Raw genomic sequence first — 19875 nt, 5'->3', positions numbered from 1 at the left:
CCAACACAGTTCGATTTTACATAACAAGCTTTGCCAGTAAGTCCAAGACAGAGCTCTTGGGAGTACAAAAATATAAAGGAATTCTTCTAATTAATTTGGACGAGGGGCAAAACAAAGCAAAAAAATGTACCTTAGAACAAAACTGACAAAAAAAGCAACACTGCACAGAAAATCCTCATGGTGAGTAATCCGGTCTTTCTATAGGCGATACGAAATAAAGCCCTCTTCAGAGAGCCAGGCTTTACTATAAGTCATTTATTGTAGGCTTTCTGTAAGTTGGCTTGACGAAAAAAGGACATTAACCGTGGTCTGGGAACGGCTGATAAACCAGAGGGAAAGGAGCAGCTCTCACTGAGCTGGCAGGGAAGACAATGTGAGGAGCAGGGATAAAGCAAAACGGGAAAAACGGGCAATCCCAGAGTGACCAAGAATTACATCATATAAACTCAACATCCCAAACACCCAATGTTACCCATCCTCTCCCACTCAGGCCTAATGTTGGGGTGAAGAGCCCATTGTGTGCAGGTACCCACCCCCATCTAGACTGCGGGACATGGTGTAGCGCTTGCTGGAGGAGCGTTCGAAGTACGGCGCCGGGCGGACGATCTGGGAGCTGGCCCGTCGGGTCTGGGCCTGGGTCCGGCCGCTGTAGCGGAACTTAGAGCCGAGCGTGAGGAACTTTTTGGGAGGGGCTTCCGGAGACACCAACCTTCAGAGAGAGAAGTCGACTCCGCCATTACAATTAGTTTTTTTTTATAATAATATGTAAAGTGCACAAATCTGAGATGAAAGATGACTTTTAAATGGGTAACAAATTGTATCTCTGCACAGTAGAGTAGAGGTCATCTGTCAGATCTAGTTGGTCTGTGTCTCATGCGAGATCATTTCAAAAGAGCTGTATTATAATTACTGAGTTAGAGGACATAATGAAGACTAAAATAGTACACACTAAAAAGTTCTGAGGAAAATAATTGAGAATTCAATATTGTTGATACCTGAAGAAGGTGTGGTGCTCCACACAGACTTTCCAAAGCCTCTTTGCCGCTCGGTGGTTTGGAAGTTTGAAGCCTATCGTGCTTTCAAACTGCTCAAACTGTAAGGACAGAAGTACGGAGACATTGGCCCAAGTTCATCACAAATAATTAGCCACAAGCACATCTGATTAGGGCTGGAATCCAGAGTGGAGCTCGCTTATTTTCGGCACCCATGCTAGTGGATTATAGCTGTTACACAGGCCATGTAGTGCAGGGTACATAGCCTGCGTAATAGCTATAATCCACTAGCATGGGCGCTGAACGGAAGCAAGCTCCGCAACACAAACGCAATGCAATGAATCTGCTGTAACTCCAGCCTAGGTCTTTGTCCGAGTGCCCAGTTACAAAGTCTTGTAGTCAGCGTGATGGGTGGTTTGTCCAGAAACATAGCATTTATCACCAATCTAGGGATGGTACAGGGTAAACACAGGAAACAAGACACACACACATTCCCTTTATACCGTGCTGACATATCTGACAGGGGAAATGGCAGAGATATTGCAGCAATCACTCCGCAAATCACAGGAGGGATGGATAACAATCAAGCCATTCTTCTGCCAGACAAGGCAGTTTATTTGTAGCTCATAAAAATGGGCTGTAATCTCAAAACAATAGCATTTTTAACAAGATAAATTTAATGTGACAATACACTGCTCTGGTTAAATTGAAGTTTGTGTCAAACGAGAAAACGTGACAAAGGCAGACGGTTTGACAGTGAACATATTAAGCCTGCCTGGAAACATCTCTAAGTCAAGACCTTTAAAGTCTTTATATTCTACCTTCATTTTAAATGCTGTAACTGAATGCAATTCTTGCACCACTATTACGCAATCAGTTCAGACAGACAGATTAGAGTTCAGCTTGTGGTGAAAAGCAGTCCTTTACATGTTAAAATGTCCATGAATGTATTTGGACATTTTAATGAAGAATTAAACATGATTTACATGTGGTTCCATCCTTGGGATTATACAATGCAAAGTGATGTCCAGTACAAAGCACTTTCATTGTATCTTAATAAAGTGCAGAAAGTAGTGCATCTCTCATGCAATAGAACAACTAGCAACACCATTTATTGTATATGAACTTAAATGGTACTGGGAATGTGATTTAGCCTTCAGTTCCATTTTATTATTCATTACAGTACACCAATTGCTTTCATAACAAAATAATTCCAAATGTTCTGATATGAGAGAGTAGCTTGTATCAATGTGCTCAATTCTCAACTGTTTACCATAACCAATATTCAGACCCCAGTACACTTCTTCACAAATATGAGACAGCTAAAAACCCAATAACAGTCCTCTCCAGTAAGCAGTTATTATCCCCAAAGCAAAACAAGAAGCATTTGTTTTTCAGGTCATTACCTCCCCTGGGCGGATTTTGATGTAGAAATTGTTCCTTTTGTAGGAGATCTTGAGGACTTTGGGCCAGGCGAACCTATTGATGCGCAATCTGTCACGATAAATGAGAAGTCCACTGGCACACACCCCCAGCATGATCTCCACACCCTCTGAATCCTGCAGACAGAAGCCCCGGTCATATAGTGAGCATATTTTCACTCCGACTAAGGCTCACTCTCTGATGGGTACAAGATGTGTCATTACAGTCAACAGGATCAGGATGGAGAAAGATTCATGACTGCAAAATGAGGCTTTGTTGTAGTCCTTAGTTTAACATGATGTATGTAATGAAAACAGCACCAAACTCCTTAAAAAGGTAACTGAAAACAAAGTATTTATAATACTGCAAGTCGATACCAAGAGTGAAGTAGGGATATATCAAAGTTTCTCCCAAAGCCTTTTATAATATCGATCATAGAATCTGAGAGCCAAAAACATTCAGTGAAATGATAATAAAATAAAAAACTTTTTTTCACTACCTGATATACAGTACATTTACTTAAAATGAAAGCCAGTTTTAACCTGAGAACAGTGTTGCCATTGTCTAAGATACTCCCAGAGCATATTAAAGTTGTTTTCTTGCCAAATTTATTATTAGTTATATTGATATCAAAACAGTGTTTGCTTTGAACTTCAGGTCCATTTTTTTATTTTTGTTAGGAAGAAATGTGGATTTAATTCAATCCACTGACAAGAAAGGTAGGTCCAGCAAATTAACATGTCAGTATCTGAATTCTTCCTTCTAACATACTAGTTCAGAGCTTTATTCCTAATGCCTAATGTCTGTAATTGTGTAAAAGAACACACGGTTGGTGTTGGAATACATCTAGAAATCATCAGGCATCAACAATAAATTCAGGAGGTGTACATCTGACCTCTCGTAAGAGGCACTGTAGAAGTTTGGTGATGAGACAAATGACAATGACGAGGGCCTTCTGAACAGACTCTGCAGTTCTGCCAATGGTGTGGGCTAAATGGAAGGACTGGCTGACAATGGATCTGCACCTCTCTGAGGTGGGACAATCAGCTGTTCCAAAGATTGGTACATTTGGGATATAAATGGGGGTTCTGTCCAGTAAGGGCAAACCACGGAGTGTTCCTCACCCTCGCACCCACAGAAAACCAACCGCGAGGCATAGCATTACCAGCACTGCAGTGAAGCAACCGCAGCCATGGTGATGAGGTCTGCAGTCCACAGTCATGCACAAAGACAAGAACAAACACACACACACACACACCCAAAATGCAGCCTTACCTCCCCTTTAGCTGGAGCCAAGCACTCAAAGATGCTTCCTATCAACTAGGCCATTTGGTAAGAAAAGAGAGAAGACATACGCTGATCTAATCAAACTGAAGTTAACTTCCAAGGTCATCAGTGTGCAGCCTACATGTGGAATGTTACACTTTTACTCTTGAGGTACATACAGGCTTGACTTTTATTACTGGTCCACGCTGACATCGCTCAGATTTTTAATCATCTGTTAACATGCTTGATCTCTTTTTAAAGGGGGTTAGATAAGCACCCAAGAGTACACTGGAACAGACAGCTCAGGCAGAACAGAAAGAACGACAGAGATGATACAGCAGCTTAGCAATGTTGTTGGAGGCACCGCCAGGGGAGAGTGAGCCCCTTTGTCATGCACTGCAAGGTTTATCGGTGCCTGTTCTGGATGGCCAAAACAGTGAATAATGAAGGTATTTTTCTACCCCTTTCTTGTGTTTGAACAATAAAAGTAATGCCTTGCAAGGTCGGGTAAGGGCCGGCAGTTTTCTTTTGCTTTTTTTATTTGTGACTGTATTTTTTTCTCCCTTAGGCAATTATTTGTTTCTGTTGCTTTAGTGTGTTTTATCTATTTCAGGAAAGTGGGCCAATGTTGTTGTATTTGTTTGTCTTTGTATCTTTGTTTTGTCTAAAACTTCTCCCGCAGGTCAACAAAGGGTCAGTCTGGAGGGCCTCTGAACCCACTCTGCCTCCTCTGCCACCTCAGTGGGGTGCGTTCAACAGACAGCAAGCAGATGCAAGCATGTCAACTGACAGCAGAAGCACAGCAAAACCATCTAAGCACATAATCACTGATGAGTAAGTCATTGTCATCATTCTAATACAGCTTTGAGGCCTTTTCTCAGGGGGGGGGGGGGGGGGGGGAGGAGGTGGGGGTGTGCATCACAAATGAACAGGACAAAGATCACTCCTCATTTACTCTTGGGATCATCTTAACAAATATTCACAGGACAACTGTACATTAATAATTCTGGAAGTGTGCCATCAAAGCATTAGATGCTTTTGTCAGGGTTTACGGTTTGGAAAGATTTATAACACCTGCTCACCTAAAAATAGCAATAGGAAACTGCTATTTTGTTCATTCATTGATGTCTAGATAAGAAATGTTCGGCCAGTTGTTCAGTGTGAGGTAATTTTGCGAAGGAATCAAAACCGTTACAGCTACTTGGTTCTACTCAAGTGTGTGATGGATGGCAGGACTTGAAGTTTGGAGTGCTGGCTGTAAAATCAGGCCTAATCGGAGATCTACTGTATTAGCCTGACTGTAAGCCTGGGATACACTGGTGAACCGCTTTACCTTGGCATGATGGAGGTCCACTCCATACATAGACAGTTTCTTGGCGTTTTCCAGGAAATGCATCTCAGCCTCAGCTGGTGTCATCCCTCTGGAGTGCAGAGTGACAGAAGAGAGACAGAAGAGAGCTCTCTGATACCCAACAGGATTTTGGGCAGCATGTGAGTGTGGGCAAGGACTATTTTTGACGGCATTTATGTTTAATTCCCCCTCAGGTCAAGGATGAATGCTGCTACAATCAACATTTTCTTTGATTATAATGCAACTACACATATGTCTTAATGTATTATTGCAAATCTAATGTCATACTATAAAAGTGCAAGAGTATTATCATAATGATAATACAGAGTATGACCCATTACAGAAGGCAGAAAACATTATTTGACAACATAGGAAAGTCATTTTGTGCTTGTTAACAACATAATAAATTGGTAATTTCAAAGTCATTAGCATAATATTACTCCCAATAACCATAACTGTGCTTTTATTAATTTTCTACAAAATAAATACATAAATAAAGAAATGAATAAATAAATTAATAAATGGCCTGAAAACAAACATGTTTGCACAGATGCATTTGCATCCACACATGCATTTAATACAACCTTTCCTTCATTTTCTAACAGTAATTACTTCCAATGGTTGTTGCTCCACTGTTTTGGTACAGTACAAACTCACATGCTTCCCCAAGCAAATATGATCTTTTAAATACACCCGCATGTTGTACCCATAATTCGGATACTTAGTGTCGGGAATGCAGTGATAACTTAATCAGCCACTTCGCCTTTCATCGGATTGGATAACCTGTTATTAGCAAGGACAGGACTCAAAACCACCTATCACTCTTGAAGCTGAATTATTCCCTGAACAGAGACAATAATACATATCTCCCCAACCCCCCAAACCTGCTGGTGGGTATATCAAGAAGCAGTTTGTCGGTGAAGCAGTATATAATGAAGTATGGAACAAACCATTCATTTTCTGAAATAACTAATAGCACCATCATTACCGGCAGCTTTTCTGCTGCCTTAGCCACTGTATTACATAGCAGCAAGTGGGTGAGCATTCTTATTCTTTGCCATTACCAAATGGATACAGCCAATGTATTTTAATTAACAGAGAATAACCAACCGGTTAATGTGCGTAATACTCCAGAGAACAATTAAAGTCTAATATGTTTCAAGTGGTTCATTACTGGCCTGCTTATAATGCCAACAGCAATGATGTGAACCAGTCGGATTGGTATTATCACTGAAATATGCAATTAATAATAAACACCTGTAATTGGAACGCAAAATGCACATACACAAGATTAGTGCACAAGAGAATGCACAGTGTGAGTGGCCAATTAAAACAATAAAAAATGTAAATTAACACTAACTTGTAGTTTTTGTGGAGGTCCATGACCTTCTCCTCCAGCTCCTTGGTCTGGTTGGGAGCAAAGCGAAACTCGCTAACATAGTCACTTCCGTACTCCTCTGGGTCGTAATCTCCCAGCTCCGACTGGACCGTGTAGGAACCGAGGACGGTGTGTGTGGCAAAGGAGCAAGGCAAGCGGCCCAAAACCACATCATCCCGCAGTTGCAAGCAGAGGTAATACCTATGAGACAGAATGAGCTTCAGCACTGCTGCTTGTCAGGAACTGCATTAAGTGGCACAGAGTTTGAGAGCTTTAATGAGCAATAGTGCCAAACCACCATTCCCAGACCAGCAAGATGCACCATCACTTACAGTAAGTACTAGTCAAAGTTAACTTAGTTAACCAATAGGACAGGACTGACATGCCGTAAGTGTACATCATACAACATGCAACACTGATTCGATTTAAAGGCATACGTATGCAGGATTTATTTTCTTATTTGCCACCAGAGTTTACCCCGCCTACACCCCCAAGATGACAAAGCTCACCCACCAATAAAACAAGATGTTTTATTCTGGCTAGATGTTGATAGCTTTGTAACTCCGTATTGAAGTAGTAGCTAGATCTAGTGGGGATGGAACAGACCTACGTTAGCACAGCACCTGTGTGTTTAAATCTGCTCTAATGTGCCACACAGCAAAAGTAACTTAAGCAGGCATACTCACAAACTGATCAGGAAGAAAACAGGAGGGTAGTCATTACAGATAGTAGCTACTACATAACTAGCTAACAGCAACTAGCTCATAAGCAGGAAGTGGATTGGGATAATATACTCCAATCTTAAATTGTTACTTTGAAAATATCAGACCCACAGCACATTCTCAGGCCAGCCAGCTAACGTTACCAGACAACTCCTACTTTCCAGCTCACAGAGCCCAAATTACCGGAGACAGAAGCACTGGGTGCCATAAAAGCCAGAAGGGTGTCTGGTAAATGACTAGGCTAGCATCGGGAATTTTGTACCCAGAGCCAACGTGCTCCCTTTCGACACCTTTCGCCCTATTCCTATTGAAGGGGGGCAAGTTGGTGATGGCATTACAGATGCCAGGTCAGACCTTATATGGTCAAATGTAGGGTAGTACATGTGGTTCACATATATGCTGACCGGGGTGTGCAAGAACAAAAAACTGTATTGGTCTCATATACGGTTTTGGGGTAACATTGTTAGGTAACGGCTTACTCACTGGGCATATTCATAGGTTCACTAGCCGGATGTGCAGCAGTTCCAGGACAACTGTTCACATCACTGTCCAGACGGATCCTAGTGTCGTTTCGAATAAATAATAAAGAGGATATTTACATAGGTTCACTCACTGGCAGTAACCTTAGTTAAGGCTCACTGGTTCAGCTGCTCGATTCGGTACCCAGACAAACATAATTGTCAGGTTAAAGTCGCTTCTTTATGGCGCAGAAATATTAGTGCAAGATCCCAAGAGGAGCAGCGCATCTACCTCCTAGGATAGAAGGTCTTAAGAGAACTTGAGTGGGTTTCACTCTCTGGGGCACTCTCCTGCTGCCCATTATTTCAGGACGCCCCAGCCAATGCACATGCAATATTTGCGAACCCATGTTGACACAAATCTCCACATTACAGGATTTGAAGTTAATGGAGTCCAATAAACTTGTTTTCCTCCCAGCGACTAAATCGAATCCCTTATAAACTTTTCCTGGACTAACCCAGCTGTTCAGTCAATTCATATATACTCTTGCACTCCTCCTCCTCCTTCTATTGGCCTAACATGTTATATAGAATATAGAGAATTTAGAATACAAAATTAAATATGGCTTGATCGAAATGTATGCGTGGTTTTCAAACGCATCTCTGGTTTTAGTCAGTCATTTTGATATAAGTCTCCGCTGCATGACAAAAAAAGAAAATGTAAGGTAAGAGAAATAATAAGAGTTACGTGCCTGAGAATAGAGTGATTTATCCAGGTTCAAGGAGTTCATAGAATTATAGACCAGTCTCAGCAGAAATTTCAGAGCAGAGGGAGTCAAAACACTGGAGTGAATGCCAAAGTGAATCGTTACTTGAGTGAGAAGTGGAAATGAATATACGGGGTGAACATTTTTTTATGGATCTCTACGATTCACTTGAGTCATTAATTTGTGTCTGACAATACAGATTTCCATCTTCAGATGGAAGAATAAAATCTGTGAGTACACATTCATGCACAGAAACATCCCAAATGATTGTTAGAAAAACAAATGCAGGTAGATAATCAAGGGCAGAAGTAAACACAGACACAGGTTGCCAATGCATCATAATACTAACAGAGCATGGTCTTTTTATAATATTTTCGTGTTCAAAATGCTGCATAGTATGCCTTTAAAGTTTTCTTAAACCTATGCAGTTATTTATTTACTTTAAGGGCTATGTACAAATCTAATATTTGAACATTACCTGGTGATATCCTCAGAAAGCTGTGCAGGATCTGGTGGGTAAAACTTGACATTGAATGAAAAATTCCAGGCCACACCTAAAATGGAAAACAATGCTGTTTGAACCTCTGAATAGCAGAGTGAACTCCTGGCATCATGTGACTCAAAGACCTTCAAGGCCTACACGCATATCTTCATGTTTTTCAGCTTTTCATATCATCCTGGAGCTTTCACTCCATACTGATTCAAGTAGGGTTAGGGTTTAACTGCAATTTTTCCAAGGTATTTGTGAAACGATTTCCCACTAACATGAGGTATGTTTTAGCATAATTATTGGAATGATGTTACTAAATGTTAACACAGAGAGCTGACAGGAGGTGGAGGGGGAGGGGGAATTGGGCTCTGTGGTGTTCGGCACTTTTCAAAAAACCTACATCACTGCTCTTTGCAAACGTTTGGCGGGCATTTTAGATACTAAAACCGGGAAGAGAATGCTGATGTGTGTGGGCCTTTAAATATATGACAGCTTCATTCATTCAGTCTGAATGTAAGTACCATGGCGGTTCTATATTATTAGAAGTAATGCACTGGAATTAATATAATTTTGCAATAACAGAAGCAGTTATTTTAATACACATTACACATGCATACCCCATTAGAAAATCAAATGAAACACACTAGATTAGAATATCAATGTAGAATAACAGAACATTGGTGGCTGATTTTCATATTTTCAAATAATAATATTGGCGCTGGTAAGTGGAATATATTTTCCCTTGCCAGGGTAAATGAAGGAGCAGCCCTTTTACTGTCTCACTATATTTAATACAGAGATAGAATGACAATAGAACTTACTTCTTATCTGTTTTTTCATTTCCTTAGCAGGGTCCACCCAATTCTGTAAATTATTACAAAAATATCCAAGTCAATAATACATTGATACATTTTTGAATGCATGTCAAAATGTTTCTGAAGAGAGTACTTAACCTTTTGGTTCTCCATGTCACGGAATGTGATGCCAAAGTAGTCCTTTTCCAACAGGTTGAGCTGGTCACAAACCTTGTCAAATAGTACCTGTCCTTTGGACCGTTTCTGTAAGGTAAAAATAAGCATGTGTGCTACTGTAAAGGGAGGAAGTATAATGTCTTTAGAAGGTGTGCATATGTGAAAGGAACAGGTGTGATTATAGGACTTTACACAATAAGATATGCTAACATTACTAACATTACATACAGTAGTGTGCAGTGACGATTATACACCACCACGTTTGTCTAAAAGGGGTCCTAATGTAGTTCTCCTTTAAAAATTAAAGTTTAACATTTTTTGGTGAAAATTAATTGAACAATACTATTGTTAGCAATGAGAACAAAACAAAATCATTCCCACAATTACATTGGGGTAAAAGTATGTAAAAGTACAGAAACACTGAAAACATAATTTTTTTTGAAAAATTGAAAGGTGTCACAATTTTATTTTTAGACTTTTGCATAGCATGTTTGAAGACTCTTTCCATGCTAAACAATTTGTTTAACTGATGGTCAGTTGTTCCAGTATTTAAGGTAAAACAAACTTTGAGCAGTGTCACAGTGTTAAACACGATGGCACGACAGAAGTAGCTCTCTGTTTACTTATTTTCATCTACATGAGCCAATATTACATGAAATAAATACTACACATTCAGACATGCACACAAACATAAACATGTGCTATCCTTCTTCCCCAATGCAATATTCCCTTATGTTCATTAGTCATGACTGAATGAGATTGTTTCTTATTGAATATTGAATGATATTCCTCACTGCTTCTGATCCATTCTGAGAAAATTGAAAATTGAGTCGTGCTGCCACTGTGCTGGAGAACTGTACAACTAAGAAGGCCCATGAGGCTTATACTGTGACTACTAACATTGATAGTTATGAACAACCAGTTCATTGGTCATAAAATGTGGTTTTAATATCCATATAAAATTAATTAAAATTCTGGATCTGTTTTTAAAAATAATCATCACAGAGCCGCGGTGGCGCAACAGGCTAAGACGCAGCAGACTCGCGGTTGCAGTTTGCTGCAGTTGCACACCGGGGACTGGGGTTTGATTCTCGGTCCTGCCAAAAGCCAAGTTTGGCTGGCTCACGTGGAGCAGCCAATAATGGCTCGCTGCTCCAGAGGGAGGGACTTGGCAGGGTTAGTAGATCGCCGCACAAACAAGCACCTCGAGCGCCTCGGAATCACAGTCACGACTTGTAAGACGAGAAGGCTTGAAGAAGGCGTGTCGCTCTCCTGCCGGCGGCCGAGGGATGGGGTGTGGGCGGTGTATCTAATACTAGCTCTAATTGAATCAGACTGGGTCCAATTGGCTACCAATTTTTTTTATTTTTTTTTATTTTTTTTATAATCATCACATTAATTTTTTTTTTTTCAGTCTCTTTTTTTATTGCAAATGTTCTCCCTGACACCTAGTTGAAAGTGAAGATGCACTAGACTGCCAGCACAGAGCAAAGCCCAGCTCAGGGGTATAAAGTAAGTGAGCTGGAGGATTAAGGCACTGTGAGATGCAGGTGATAGCTCAGCAAACAAGAAGAGACTCATCATACTCCATGAACAAACACATAATCCTGTTCAACAACCTTTTCACCTCCACAAAGCTTTCATATTTGCTGAATGTGTATGTGAACAAAATCCCTGTCTGTACGTGAGCGTCTTCAACATTTTATCAAAGTCCGGGTTCACCTACCAGCACCTGGTAGAAACTGTGGAGGACATTAAACTCACCTCAACAATGCTTCAAACAATGCAGAAGCAGAAAAAACATATAATACATTCTTATAAATAATTGGAAACATTCTGGATGGAAAGCCTACCCCACCCTCTACTCCCCCAAACCAAAATGTCCAAAAGACTGCGCCATGTAATTGCAACCAGCTGACAAAAACAGCACAGCCAAGTCCTTATCTTGCCATGACTGTGATTATGGCATTAACTCTCCTGTAGTGTGTAGTAGTGTAGTAATCCAGCCAGCCCAATGGGATGCACAGCCCCCTGCCCCTGATATACAGTATCAGCCAATGAGAACATCTCCTATCACACTAGGAAATTAGCATGATCATCCACTGCATCTTCTCTGGCATGCCTTGTCACTGGGGCATCACTGGGACTTTGGCCACATGCCATCAGCAGGGTGTTTGCACAGTGTGCCCAGTAATAACTGCGATATGACAAGCCTGTGACATGAACCACAGAATTTTCCAGAATGACAACCCACAAATGCTTTATGATCTTTCAATCTGATGCTAAAACTAATCTGCACAAATCCACAGCAGGGCTAAAACTGCTTTAAGTAGATTGGTTTCCAGTCCTTGACGGAATCATTTTGCAACGTGAGGAAAACTGTTCAAAACAGCAGTGAATATGCAGAACCAGAGAGATTTATTCATGAGGACAGATTTTGTTTATTTCTAGCAATTTTAAAAGGCGCAGCCAAAGACACTTCATCTGTCATGCTTGGCTCTTGTGGGCTTTATCGTCCATTCTGGAACTAAGTGAGTTCTATCTACTGGTCATGTATTCATTTAAACACAAGTAAAACTACATTTGAAAGCACAACACAAATGTGCGCACACATATTGTATGTTGAAAATGCATTTTAATTGGGAATGTTGCTGTCTGGCTTGTTCTCTCAATTTTCATCCCTCCTTGTACACAGTCAGAGTCCATTCATTGGTTCCCTTCTTCTAAAGCCTTTTTTGCTGCTAGTCTTATTCCTGCTTTTCAGTGCAAAAATCATTTTAGGCATCTTCTTTTATCCTGAACTGTAGGAAATTACTTTTTAAATTGTGATTCCATGAAAACTTATGTGATATTTCCTTTTTTGAAAGTATACTAAAATGCACCAAATGCTTCATTTTCATATTAATGTCACATGATAATTAACACTGTAACAGTTAAATACAGAGAAATAATTTTGCGGTCTTTTTCCTTTTTTCATTTACACCACACAATAATAGCATCTTGAGTTCTGGTGGAAAAGCAGGCATGCCTATATTTATTATGTCAATCTTTACTATAATTCTTCCCAATTTCTGTCCATATTAGAACTGTGCAAACTACAATTAATCTAATAATAATATTTATCTACTCACAGTGATTCATGAACGTATATTATGGAATATCATTTTACAATGCCAAGTGACAATGCTACCATTATTCATCTTTTCAGGTGCTGAGAGGCAAGTTAAACATTGAGCCATACTAAGAAAGGACAAATCAGAACATTGCGACAAATTCTACTTTCCCTCTGTATGTAGTGCATGTACAAAATGTTTCAGTTGCACCCTGCTAGCTAATTTGTATGATAAAAATATAATGTTTTATATTGTAATTGTCCTTTTTATGTTCCCGAACCAGAGTAGTGTTCTTGCTCCCATGTTGGGAGTAGGTGAGATACTGTAGAAGAAAAAAAGAGAGAGAAACAACGGTAGTATGTGTTTTGATGGCTCACATAGTGCCACTCCCTCGGCAGTCCAGACACCTTTTTGCTGAAAAAAACAAGCAAGCCACTGCTGAACTTCACACTTAAATGTCAAACGCCCAATCACCGCTCTATGCAACTTGGAAATTGCTTCAAGTGCAAGGCTGTCAAAATAAGTTGTCAAAAATAAGTGTTTACACCAGCGACACTGAGAGTTATCAACGGCAGAGAAATGGTCCTGCATGTATACTAAAAAATAATGAAACAAAATGGAAGGAGAAAGCTGCCCACCAATGCTCTTTTTAAGAGCTGCCTTCAATGAGGATAACCTAGTCCAAGTGCGTGAGCAAAGCCCAAAATTATTGTTAAAATAATTATTAAAGACACACACTTCACACTGCACACTTCACACTTATAACTGTCGAAGTGTGGTCATTTGTATATAGGGACAGATGATTCAAAATGGCATGAGCAAACACCCACTTCTGAATTGCAGTATGTTTAGTGTTCTTTTTATTTGCCAGTTTAATCACACTGAATTGCGAAGTGGATACAATGTTCCATGTTAATACAGCTCAACACAGTAACACTAAATGGCAACCAATATTAATGAGCTGTAAAATGCTCAGGTTCATAATAACAGGATGGTTTCAGCAGGTATTATTTCAGCAATAGTCATGGCTCATATAACTTAACCACGCTTCTGAAAACCATGCTCCAATTTCTCAAATGTAACTTCCTATGTTAAAATGCAATGCAATGTCAAGAGAATCTCTTCTTCAAGAGTTCCCCTATGGTTTTCAAGGACCGGACATCCCTGCCCGCACCAACCTGAGGTAGATGCACAACTGTTGGTGAAGGACACCAAACATGTTCATAGACCCTCCTCACCTCCACGACGCAGATGTAGTCCGACCCATCCAAGAGGGTGATTTTGCACTGCATGTTCCTGGGATTCTTTGAGGTCTTCCCGGGGGACTTGGAGAGCTTGCTGGTAGATGACCTCGGAGACGCTTTATCGTCTTCAAACTGATCGTGCTTCCCCAGGGGAGTGCCCTCTGCCCCTCTCTCGCCGTTCTGGAAATGGCATAACCAGGAGAAAACCACAGCTGTGATGCAATGAACATCCTAAACCGAAAGTTCAGCACTGCTGTACTTCCAAAGGAACGCAATTTCTAATTATATATTTTAATGAGCACACACACAAAACAAATCATCAAGAAGTTCACTGTATACAGTAAACCGCTCAATCAAAGGCATTTAATTAGAAGAAATACAAGTATCACATAAGACTCCTTCCACAAGATCAAACCTAAATACAGAAACTATGTGATTTAATTTTGGCCACAAACGTATTTGCTTTCAACAGTTTCCTGTATAGCCATACAAAAGTTTCAGAATTAATTTATTTTCTCTATCTCAATAGAGAGCAATTTACAGTGGAGTAGATTAAGAATTAATAATGCTTTCGCAATTAACTTTTATGTTGTCATATCACATTACTGAGCCCTTCTCTTAATTGCTAGCATTAGAACAATTGATGTCTTTCAGTGATGTACATTATTTTCTGAAAGAAATCAGCCAAGACAATTTTATGCAGCCATAATTAATTTTAATATCATTATACAGTATTTTTCATCCATAAATTTCAAAGGCCATAAGATTTCATGACACATGCTGTGAAAGGATTGATAAAGGAAATGATTTGTAGTGTAGAACACAAAACACAAAAGGGACAATTTCATTTTCTCCTTCCGTTTATTAAAATAATGCAGGTATTTATAAAAATATTTTGTGGAGCCTCAACCAAATGAGCCACTTAGTAGCCCTCTGCTTATATCTGTTCCAGGAAGCAGAACAAAACTATGCCATACCACACTGATCCACACTTTACTAAGGTGTCAACCACAGAAGAAGGAAGACACATTTCACAGTAGATGAAGAATACAGTTTCTGTCATTAAACAAGAATAACATTACACTATATTGCAGCTTGTGATTGTTGTTATGCAACACTTGGAACTGTGAATTTACTGAATGGTAGATTTGATCTTTAGGAATGTGACTCTGGTATTAACTCAACTTTGACCGGATAGTGATTTTGCAATGTTTCTCCCCTCTCCTGAGAAATGGTTGAGACATTTATCTGAAGCACACATCAGGTAACATAATCGGGGAAATCTCAGACTTTGTACAATGCCTGCACTTTGTACAATGCCTGCATTTGCTACTGTTCCTGTAGTGAATTAAGTGTCAAGTAAAACTCCTAACATCTACTGCAGAGAGGCCTTGACAGGAGCAGCCAAACTTCTCCAGAGGAATAACGTGCTACGCAGGTCTCTCACCTGGTCCTTTCTGGTGGGCGTGCTGTGAGCGGCAGCAGCAGGAAACTGCTCCTCGTCGCCCAGCGGGGGGATGTGAGCAGGCTGAGCCGTGTTGGGCGGCTGGGCCTGAGCAGGCTGCGATGCACTGCCCTGCTGGTCCCGCTCCTTTGAGTCCTCACCTGGTTCTGTCGTCATGGCAGATTACTACAGCAAACAGACGAACAAAGCTTTAGGATCGATGCTCATAATGACTGCCAACCACTCTCACATCCTCGTGTCAAAAACGGCTATTTAACTGGACCTCATTGCTGTCATTACTGAGGCCTGCCTTGGTGCAAAATCCAGCCATGACCAACTTGAAACTACCGGCTACCAGCAGTTTCAAAACATAGCTTGGTCTGGTCATGTTGATGTATGAATGTAGAATATACTATGTTGAGTATGGAGCTACCAGCTGTTTCAAAACCTAGCTTGAGCTGTTTTTTTCAGCAGGGTGCAAGCCTGAATTAACCCAATATTTCTGGTTTTACAAATAATGTTATTGTCATTTGCTTACACACCTGTACAGTGTCAATTAAGATGGTCTCAATTGTTGCTAGAACAATAATTTGAAAAATATGAATGAATTTATTCTGGTCTGATTCTGAAACCTTCTGATAGACATGAAGCCAAATACACAGTAATCACAATCACAGGTTATTTGTCATTGTAAATTGTAGGCAATTGCAATGCTAAAAAGAAGCAGTTGATGAATAATTGAATCTTTATTGGAACAGTGTTTGATGTCCTGTTTCAAGCTGAATAGAGGTGAGGCTAGTGGCACACCCAGCATTTGCCAATTGCCAATCAAACATCTGTCAATGTCTGGTCTTAAACAAAGATTGACAAATGACTGCCATCTAGAAAAAACATTGTTGTTGATAGTAAATTAGTCATTGAACATTTTAGGTTAAGGAAAAAAATGATACTACAGTACACACTACCAAGATATTGGCTGCATTGCTACTATAGTATAGCATGAAGCATGTGATTTACTCAATATTACTGGAGTAAATTTAGACGCCAAGATTTCATTAAGATTAGGTCATTTCTTTAGGTGGACAACTCACCAAATTGTTCCAACAGTTTAAATTTTGAATGTAATCGTCGTTACTGGGGAAAGGATGAGTAAGGGTGACATGAAATCTATTTCTGCACTGATTCTGATTTAATAATGCACTGTCACTTCCAGTTATGGTTCACTGGCAAAACCGATAGAGACAGTTCTACCTAAAAAGTTACAGGTTATCTGACTGCAGGCAAAATAATCTCAGACGGGAATATTTACAACACAAAACCCACTGAAAGGAATGCTTAGAATACCGTACACGTTGGTGAACTAAACACCATTTTTATTTCTGTGAAGAAACTATGGCAACACAACGACCATCTGTGTATTTATTTGAGGGCAGAGGTTCAGGTTTCAACTTTGCCCCTGATATCTCGACACATTTCATTAGTGCACTGTGGCAGCCTGGGACATCTGGAGTTTACGCTGAGAAGCTTGTCATTGCTGCCAAAGGCCTTTCAGTCACTCCCCTCTATTTTTAGCCCAGTGTTTACACTGGAGCCTGTGAGCTCGGAGCGGATGCTCTCACCCCAGCTCACCATGGTGCGGATCCAGCGTTACATGTGGCAGCCGAACAGCAGCCAAGGCACGAAAAAAAGACCAAAATACACAGCAGGCCCATGAGCGGGGTGTGCAGGGGGTCTGGGATGTTTCCAAGGCCGGTACTTGTGTCTGCAAATCCCAGACACCGCCAATTGTTCTGCTAGTTAAACTTCTTCTATGAAGACAAGATTTTTTATTTTACATATCTCTTCTAGAACATGCAATAATAGCTTCTTTGAAAAAATATTATTTAAATGCAGAATTCACCTAGGTTTTTCATTATTCTCATCATACTTCATACTTTTCTAACTTTTTGCAATTTGAGATTCCTGCTATTTACACACTGTTCTTAAGTTTTTATATCTGTATAAAAATCATGCGAAACATATTCCAAATCTATCTTGAGAAGGTCATCTTTGCTTTTGTACCAGAACAGGATGCTGACGGGAGACATATTGTGCGAAAAACGGAGTAGCAATGCAGAACAGAGCCCCATAGAAGCTGTTTAATCTAATCGTATCTAATGTAGGTCACACCACACTGCAGGCTCAAAAGCAGAGCAAAACAACACATCAGATCTTCTCCATGGAAAATGACAGATACCTGCTAGTAGGGCAATGCTAGCATATAAAGCCATGGTGACACAGTCCATCTGTATCAATTCTAGTTTTACAACATGCAGTTCTCCTGCCTGAGTAATAGGAACACAATGTGGAACCCAGGTATTGTGAGCAACATTTGGTAATGATATTGGAATTTGGTATTGAACCTGGGGCAGCCTGTAGCCTAGTGGATAAGGTATATGACTGGGACCCGGAAGGTTTGCATAGCCATGATAACACCTGCACAGCTGTTAGGCCCTTGAGCAGGGCCCTCAACCCCACATTGCTCCGGGGGGGATGCTTAGTCTAATGAAATGTAACTTGTTTCGGATAAAAGTGTCAGCTAAATAACTGTAATCTAATGTAATGTAATGAATTCTCAACCATATTTCAACTGTGGTTGGCAGCCCCGCAGGGTGACATATAGCATGCATTAGCATCAGCCAGGGAGGGAGAGCTTTCAGCCAGTGGGGATGAAATCTCATCACACACCAGCGACACCTGCTGGTCAATTAGGCACTCTCAGTTCACCTGTTCAGTTGCACAATAAGTGCCTTCCTCCAACTCGTGTCTGTGCGAGCCTGGCTTGTCAACCATTGGGCAGTAAGTAGCAGCCACATGGACTTCAGACAAGAGTACCTGCAAGGGATGCCTACCTATTTACTGGAGACAGTTGGTGTGCATACACACTGAGTTTAGTCCACCTATGACAATATATGCACAGGCATTCCAGGTATGCATTTCAACAGAGAATGTAAAAAACATTCCAATAACTGAATACTCACATGAAATGTCAAACTTGGAAAATGCAGATGAATAACTAGTATGTGATTTTTCGCCATGTCAGCAAAGTTAAATTATTGCCAGTAATGTTTACATTAGCTTCTTTGCCTAACTGAAGCAAAATAATCATGCCATATTACAGTTGAAGGTATTTAGTATACATTTTAAGAGCAAGTATTTTTAATTGCCAAAAGTTGCATGTGATAACAATATGAGAGTAATAACCCTGATGGAAATCTAATACATGTCCCATATACAGTAGGTCCCTATATATTTAAAATGACTGACATACGATAGATATATTCAGAACTCCACTCCATTTTCTCCTCTCTCCTCAGCGCACCGCCTCCTCCACCTCAGTTCTCCTTCGCTGCAGATGACTTTGCTGATTTTTTCGATGAGAAGGTCACAGACATCCGCAGATCCTTTACAACCACCGCCCCCCTCTCTGTGCCCTTCCCCCCCTCTAGGCCCGTCCCTTCCCTTTCCACTTTCTCTCCCCTTACAGCCCTTGACCCTATCACACCTGACATTCTCCCATTTGTCACCTCCCTTGTTAACTCCTCCCTGTCTTCTGGCTGTTTTCCAGCATCCTCCAAGAGGACCCACATCACCCCGCTGCTAAAAAAGCCTACTCTGGATCCTTCCATCATCCAGAACTACCGCCCAGTATCTCTTCTTCCTTTTCTATCTAAAACCATAGAACGAGCCGCTTCTAGTCAACTTTCTTCTTTCTTTTCTAACAACAACCTGCTAGACCCCCATCAGTCTGGCTTCAGATCTGGCCACTCGACAGATACCGTGCTCCGCTCCGTCAGTGAATCACTCCATGCCGCACAATGCCTCTCCTCTATCCTCATTCTTCTAGATCTCTCTGCTGCCTTCGACACTGTGGATCACTCCATCCTCCTGTCCGCCCTGTCAGCAACGGGCATCTGTGGCACAGCCCTGGACTGGATTGAGTCATACCTCTCTGGTCGCTCCTTCCAGGTTGCCTGGGCTGGTACGGTATCGACACCTCTGCCCCTTGCCAAAGGAGTTCCCAAGGGCTCAGTTCTAGGCCCGCTTCTTTTTTCTCTTTACACTCGTTCCCTTCGCCCTGTTATCACTGCACATGGTCTATCCTACCACTATGCAGATGATACCCAACTCTTCATCTCATTCCCACCATCTGATACACAGGTTTCAGCCCGTATCTCTGCTTGCCTGAGTGACATCCAGAGCTGGATGGACAACCAC

The 19875-nt window shown here is 40.8% G+C and overlaps 1 protein-coding gene across 7 annotated transcripts in view; it reads right to left on the bottom strand.

Moving 5' to 3' along the window:
• The window catches only part of epb41l3a (erythrocyte membrane protein band 4.1-like 3a), a 53372-nt gene that overhangs the window by 21690 nt on the left and 11807 nt on the right, over nt 1-19875 (bottom strand). For all 7 annotated transcript variants that reach the window (XM_061237646.1, XM_061237649.1, XM_061237647.1 and 4 more), the window contains exons 2-11: nt 15622-15804; nt 14169-14354; nt 9800-9904; nt 9668-9710; nt 8835-8910; nt 6392-6610; nt 5014-5101; nt 2399-2551; nt 996-1093; nt 534-709 (exon numbers count right to left, since the gene is read on the bottom strand). In XM_061237646.1, the coding sequence (XP_061093630.1) occupies nt 534-709; nt 996-1093; nt 2399-2551; nt 5014-5101; nt 6392-6610; nt 8835-8910; nt 9668-9710; nt 9800-9904; nt 14169-14354; nt 15622-15795 (1318 nt within the window). In that variant the 5' untranslated portion in view covers nt 15796-15804. The remainder of the gene's footprint in view (nt 1-533; nt 710-995; nt 1094-2398; nt 2552-5013; nt 5102-6391; nt 6611-8834; nt 8911-9667; nt 9711-9799; nt 9905-14168; nt 14355-15621; nt 15805-19875) is intronic.

Source organism: Conger conger, chromosome 4, assembly GCF_963514075.1.
Source record: "Conger conger chromosome 4, fConCon1.1, whole genome shotgun sequence".
NCBI lineage: Eukaryota > Metazoa > Chordata > Actinopteri > Anguilliformes > Congridae > Conger > Conger conger.
Note: the sequence above shows the minus strand (reverse complement) of the source record. Positions and strands in the feature narration are given on the sequence as shown.